This window comes from Ranitomeya imitator, chromosome 2, assembly GCF_032444005.1.
Source record: "Ranitomeya imitator isolate aRanImi1 chromosome 2, aRanImi1.pri, whole genome shotgun sequence".
NCBI classification, from domain to species: domain Eukaryota; kingdom Metazoa; phylum Chordata; class Amphibia; order Anura; family Dendrobatidae; genus Ranitomeya; species Ranitomeya imitator.
The window spans coordinates 534,320,143-534,327,444 of NC_091283.1; the positions used below are offsets into that span (position 1 = coordinate 534,320,143).

At 40.5% G+C, this 7,302-nt stretch overlaps 1 protein-coding gene across 1 annotated transcript; it reads right to left on the reverse strand.

Annotated features, from left to right (window-relative positions):
- Nucleotides 1-2,090: 2,090 nt before the first annotated feature.
- Nucleotides 2,091-7,100, reverse strand: LOC138667566 (uncharacterized). Its single transcript, XM_069755721.1, has 3 exons — nt 6,056-7,100; nt 4,644-4,960; nt 2,091-3,805 (listed from the first exon to the last, which is right to left on the reverse strand). Exon 1 carries the CDS (start codon nt 7,011-7,013, stop codon nt 6,096-6,098), a length of 918 nt encoding a protein of 305 aa, XP_069611822.1. The 5' UTR covers nt 7,014-7,100; the 3' UTR covers nt 2,091-3,805; nt 4,644-4,960; nt 6,056-6,095.
- Between the last annotated feature and the right edge of the window lie 202 nt (nt 7,101-7,302).

Sequence of the window (7,302 nt, forward strand, 5' to 3'; positions counted from 1 at the left end):
CCTCTCCAACCTGTCACAGATGGGCTGTAGGAACACTGTATATATAGTTTTTAGGGGGCCAATGACATTTTTAGCCTGTCAGGGGGCGTTTTTAAAATCCGGATCCATCAAAAACCGGATGGAAAACCGGACGAAACGGATGCCAACCGGATGGGATGGATCAGGTTTCTAGCCGTATCCGGGCATCGGATCCGGCAGAAAACCGGATCCGTCCCATCCGGTTTTAACAAAATTAGCTGGATCCGGTGCTGCGGCGCGACGCCGGAATCGCCATGTGGCGAAAAACCTGATGTGTGGAAGTAGCCTAATTTGGGTAGTAATATACACAACTCACGTCTTGTACCCATTAATCCAATGGAAATAGAAGATTTGTCACCTCTCTTATATGCCATCACTTAATGGGGTCTATAAATCCAGGTAATAAAAGTAGAACTAAATATTTTGCTCAACCTTAATCTGGTTCTGATGACATATAGCCATCATCCGTCATGATCATTCCCAAATGTTATTTCTCATTCTGATGGCTGAAAAAAAAATGCAATCCAATGAGAAATGTTTGTAGTCTGATTGCACAGGACATTTGACTTTAGGTGTCCCAATCTATCAGTAAGAGATAATGGGATATGCAAGAGGATGTATAATTCATAGGCAGCAGGGCCCGATGGATCCAATCATACAACCTTTCTACAAGTGCCCTTCTTCATATTTTCATAAAGCAATAAAATATTCCATAATAAACAATGCAAAACATACTTTCTGGTAGAAATGTCTTTGGGCCTTCCGGGATATTTTCATAACTATTTCCAAGAAAAACAGTGGAAGAACAGAAACAACATTTTTGAGATTATTCATTGCAGCTGATGTGGTCTCCATGACCCAGAGAAAATAGTTGTGTATGAAAAGAAGAAAGTCTGAAGAAAAATGTTCTCCAGAGGTCACTTTATATAAGCACGATTTTCCTAGACTGTCTGTTCTAAAGAGGCCCAGTTCTTAATTATTTCACCAAGTACTTAGCCCCATCTGGAAGTCATGTAAACTTCAACTAATGACTTTGGTTCCTTTCCCACCACCAGTGATAATGTGGGATTTTGTATGATGACAGGCATTAAGTAACGCTTACGTGAGAGATGTACAGTTCTAAGATGTTCCTGAAATTTACATCAAAATTTAGACATAATAAAGCTAACGGAAAGAGATATTTTTAGTAGTCTTTCTTTCCATATGGTTATTTTGTTATAGGCTTAATTTACAACTGCAAACTATCAGCAGCTATTCAAATCAACGTGCAGTGGTCTCTGAAGCCTTATTTCCTTTCATAAACCCCCATTCACCTTGCCGTCAAAAATTGATAAATATGCCTATATAGACACTGGAGTTGTACATTTTTATTTCACATTCCCTTTACAATAGTGAAAGAAAAATGACTATAATGTGATGCTCAATACTACAGGTCATGTAGCTCTATCTGCAATAGAATGACTATGCCTTTGTATGTTCTCCCCGTGTTGCGTGGGTTTCCTCCAGGTTCTCCGGTTTCCTCCCACATTTCAAAGACTGATAGGGAATTTAGATTGGGAGACCAAATGTGGTGGCATAGTAAAAAGATCTAATGTTAAAAATAATAAAAAAAATAAAAAATCATCATATACTCACCTTCCGGCGCCTTTCCCGCTCCTCGCGACACTCTGGTGACCGGTCCATGCATTGCGGTCTCGCGAGATGATGATGTAGCGGTATCATTTTGCGAGACCGCAATGCACTCATGGGACCAGAGCGTCGCGAGGAGCATCGGTAGATACCTCGGCTGGATCCGGGGGGCTGACAGAGGGTGAGTATATTCCTATTTTTTATTTTAATTCTTTTTTTAACAGGGATATGGTGCCCACATTGCTATATACTATGTGGGCTGTGTTAGATACTGCGTGGGCTGTGCTATATACTACATCTATGTGCTGTCTCACATGCAGTGTGACCATATAATAAAAATTGATCACTACTACGGTACTGATATATAAAAAACAATTTTATTAAGACAATATTTAAAATTCAATTATAAACAAATACAGTAAACAACATGTAAAAAAAGGGTGTTGAATCCACAAAAAGGGACCTAGCTGCCATAGGCTAACTCTAAATCACCGGGGTTGAACTAGCATCAATCCATAAAAAGGACCCATATCAAAATACCACCCAGATATGTCTATGAATAGCTATGTGAGGACTATATAGGCAATGTACAGATGGTCCTTACTATAATGTGATCCCCTAGTAGGAGAACCTAACAGCCATAAAGCTCACAAAAATATGGCCTAACGCCAAAAGACATGAACTAGTGGGAAAAATGGGAAAATACCTTGAGTGCGTCCCGTGTGAGAGCCTCGGCGTCCCTCTGCCCCGACGCGCGTTTCGCGTTCGCTTCTTCTGGAGGCGTGCCAGGGCAGGGGGTAGGCCGGGTTTTATGTCACAATTTGTGCCGTTCATTGGGCCGTACTAATGGAAAACTGCCATCAGCTGCGAGAGAACAAAGCATTGTAATGTTGCGCCGGCATCTAAGCTCCACGTCATATGTACGAAAACCGGAGGTGATCACGAAGTACTTCCCGTCTAATAGGTAAACACTGCAGTACTATGGGCTACTGCGCAGGCGTGTAGTCCTCGCATAGCGTGTACGGAAACCGGAAGAGAAGAATAAGCTTCCCATCTGTTACGGAAAATGGAGCAGAGCAAGGTAACACTGCGCAAGCGTCTAGTGTCCGCACTAAATGTGGGGAAAGCCGGAAACCATAGTAAAAAACTGCCCGTGTGAAACCGTGTGCATATACTCATGATCCGTGGGACTATCGGCGCATGCCCAGATATATAGGCACCCGACACCATGGGACATCAGACAGCGGTAATGAGGTCGGCGGCACCAGGTCGTCTATAAGTACGACTCGGCAATACCGTACCTCAAACAAAACCACTGTCCGGCTATCCCTCAGGTCCGCACTCTATTCATGCGCACCCCCCACGGATATGAGAAATCATATACAAAGATGTCATGTATCAAAAGGTAGAACAATAAAGTGCATTTGCTTATTTAGTGATGACTATGTCTATATGTGGTGTTATGTCCATGATGCACATGGATAAATGTAATTGTTATATATCAACCCTAACACAAGTCATAACCTTAGTAAAGAGTGTGATTGAAAAAAATATAATAAAAAAATAAAAAAATCCAAAAAATCTCATTATAGTGGACTGAATAGCAAACCCCTAATGGGAATATAGTGTAGTGTATGAATCCCATCTGTCAGAAATCATATAACTGGCATAAAAGGTATCAAATATGCAATGAAGTGAACCAATATAGTGATACCCTCAAAGTACAACGACATCCCTATATCAATATGTATACTGGCCAAAAAACCTACTCGATCCTATACTAGAACAATGGATGGGCTATATATGATATACTGAGGGGCAAAGTCCCACTGATCCTACCAAGCATCTAGTGATATATATAGTCAATTTATAATTTACACTCCATGAAGAGTCATATTAATCATAGCTTGGAAGAAGGTAGATATTCCTCAGATCCTCACCAAGCATCAAGTGATATATATAGTCAATTTATAATTTACACTCCATGAAGAGTCATATTCATCATGACTTGGAAGAAGGTGGATATTCCTCAGATCTTCACAGGACGTCTCCTTCCAAGACAGCAATTTCTTGAATGTAGTCTGGTAAGAAGATACAATACTCATCCTCGCTCCCGCGGCCAACGGGTCATAAACGGTCAACATACATGGGTGGTTAACTGTAGTAAAACATATAAACATAGAATAAATAAAAGCCAACATACCACAAATATTTAAAAAGTAATAAAGAAAATATAAGAACAAAAAAACCAACCAGAAATAATATAAACCCAAAGGAAACCCCCTGCCATCCTACTTCTTGAGCCATGTCATAAATTACAAAAACGCACTGAAGCCAAAGCTCTCATTAAGTCCTTGAGGTACAAGAGTGCCCAGTCTGTATATCCATTGGCTTTCTTTTTTAGCCAATCTTTTACCCATATCTCCTCCCCTAGGTCCAAGGTCAAGAATATCAATGCCCTTAACTGTCAACAATCTAGAATTACATTGATGGTACCGCTTGAAATGCTTAGGGAGAGTCTTCAACGCGGTGTCATCAGTACTCCCCTTGGCCTTCTCAATATCAAGGCAATGCTCTCGTACCCTGATCTTCAACTCACGACTGGTCATGCCAATATAGACTTTACTGCATAGGCACATAGCATGATAAATGATGCCCTTTGACGAGCATGTAATGTTTGCCCTAATATCGAAGGTCCTGGTGTTGTCATGGTTATTAAAGGTAGTGCTTTTTTTCATGTTGGCACACCCCTTGCATATGCCACAGGGGAAGAATCCCTTTTTCCCCTTGGTTTTGTTGTGATTGGCCATTCTTTTAGGGTCATACATGCTATGCACTAACATATCCCGTAAGCTAGGAGCTCTCCTTGCCACCATTGAGGGTCGTTCAGGAAGAATTTGTTTCAAAATGGGGTCTGTGAACAAGATTTTCCAGTGTTTGGAAATCACCTCACGGAGTTCTTTCCACTCACTGCTGTAATTGGTGATAAATCTTACCTGGTTGTCCTGTTCCTTTTTAGCTGTTACTAATTTGTTTTTATGTAGTAGCTGTTGTCTCGGGGTGTTTTTCGCTCTCCAGTATCCATACTGTATAGCCCTGCGATTATATCCACGGTCCTGGAATCGGCTTCTTAGTACCTTGGCTTGTTCCTCAAATTGATCTTCCTCTGAGCAGATCCTCTTGATACGTAAGTATTGACCTATCGGTATATTGTTGGTGGTGGATTTAGGATGCAACGATGACGCGTGTAGCAATGAATTTGTTGCTGTGGGCTTCCGGAATACTGTTGTGGATAAGTGTCCATCGGGTGACGCTATAATAGATAGGTCCAGAAAATCAATTTCACGCCCATACTTATATATGAGCTTAATGTTCCTATCATTTTGATTTAACCTAACCATCAAGTCCCTAAGCTCTTCCACCGGACCCTCCCAGATAAACATAATATCATCAATAAAGCGAATCCAATTATGGATTCGCTCCATACCCCGTATCTCGCTTTCTTGGAATATGGACCACTCCCAGGCCCCCATAAACAGATTTGCGTATGAGGGGGCACAAGAGGCCCCCATCGCTATACCCTGCTGTTGTAAGTAGACCCTCCCAGCGAACATGAAGGCATTATGTGTGAGTATGAATTTGAGCAGTTTAAGAATGAATTCAGACATATCCCTCTCAATATTACTATGAAAAAGATATTTTCTCACTGCCTGTAGGCCATCGGTATGCCTAATGCTGGAATACAAAGCCTCAACATCCGCCGTGACTAGGATCATATCATCGGTTAGTTGTATATTTTCCAGATGGCCTAGGGCAGCGGTAGTGTCCTTGATATACGAGGGCAATTGGACTACCAAAGGTTTTAAGTAATGTTCGATTATGTCACAAATAATTTCGCATAACCCCTCATTGGCCGCCACTATTGGTCTACCCGGCGGGTCTTCTGGGTTTTTGTGTACCTTAGACACCAAATAGAATGTGGCCAGCCTTGGATGCATTTTAATATGTATATCCAAGAGTTTCTTGGGGATGACGTCATTTTCAAAAGCATCGGAAAGGATGGCAATTAATTCTTCCTTAAACTGCCCCATTGGGTTAAAGGTAAGCTGTTTATATTCTTGGATATTATGAAGTAATTTTTCCGCTTGGGCCTCATACATATGATTAGGCCAGATGACCACATTGCCACCCTTATCCGCCATCTTGAAAACAACGTCATCCCAACTTTTTAATTCATTAAGAGCTATCCTCTCTTCCTTAGTAAGATTGTCCACACGAGATCTCCCCTGTCTAGACTTAATTTCCTCAATCTCATTAGTAACCATTTTAGTAAACGTATCTACAGCTGTGGATATCGTAAGTGGAGGGAACTTAGTGGATTTATTAATGAGACCCATTGGGAACTTACTTGTGCTGGTGTCATTTTCCTCTAATAGGGATACTAGTGCTTACAATGCTTGTTGTTCCCCATCTTCACTTTCGAGCCCCCCTGTTTTCCCTTTATGATGCAGTTTTTTTAGGATGAGTTTTCTCGAAAACAGATGGAGATCTTTTATTGTGGTAAATGTGTCTAGGGTAGAAGATGGTGAAAAGTTAAGACCCTTTTGCAGGACCCTTTCCTGGGCATCAGTCAAGGTATGGGCTGAAAGATTAATTACCTTGACAGAATCACCTTTCCGATTGTGGTTTCTATGCATAGGCCCCTTCTTCGTAAATTGACGAGTTCTGGGTCCATTGTATCCATTGTGGGAGGATTCTCCTCCCTCTCTCATGGAGGAGTTGGACACAATGGAGGAGCTTCTGGACATATTCCTTCGTGCGTGGATTTTGGTGGTTTGCCATTTAAAAACCTTGTTGTTTTCAAAATCAGTCACATCCCTCTCATATTTTTTCTGCTTATTCTGAGATATGGCTCCCTCCCATTTCTCAATATCCTTATCCAATTTGCTGATCATTTCCTGGAAGGAATCAGCTTTTAAATCTTGTTGCAGTGTTCTCTGAAGAGAGTCAATTTCTGTTTCAATATTCTTTAACATAGTGACATTATTTTCAATAATAATATTTAAAAATTCAAATGAGCACGTATTCGCTGCCTTAATCCATCTTTCCTTTAACAAATCATTGTCCAGATCAAAAGTGGGGAATAAGTGTATTCTCAAACCTCTAGGTATAATTTTTTGTGCAACGTAGTTTTCTAACGTGACCTTAGTCCACCAAACTTTAATTTTTTTATGTACTGCGTTTTTGTATTTCTTAACATTCTCCTGTTGATTGTAGTTGACGGAAGTAGGTATCGGACCTGCACCCTTCTTAAACATGTTGGAGGCTTTCGCCTGCCAAGAGCTTTCCTTTGCTCTGAGATCCATCTTATGAGCTCTGTTTAAACAACAGCTGATAGTGTTATATATACACAAAAATTGCTCAAAATAATGTAATATACATCCTTCCTACATAGGTGGAGGAAGTACCGACCAAACGTAATGTCTCACATGCAGTGTGACCATATAATAAAAATTGATCACTACTACGGTACTGATATATAAAAAACAATTTTATTAAGACAATAATTAAAATTTAATTATAAACAAATACAGTAAACAACATGTAAAAAAAGGGTGTTGAATCCACTAGGGGATCACATTATAGTAAGGACCA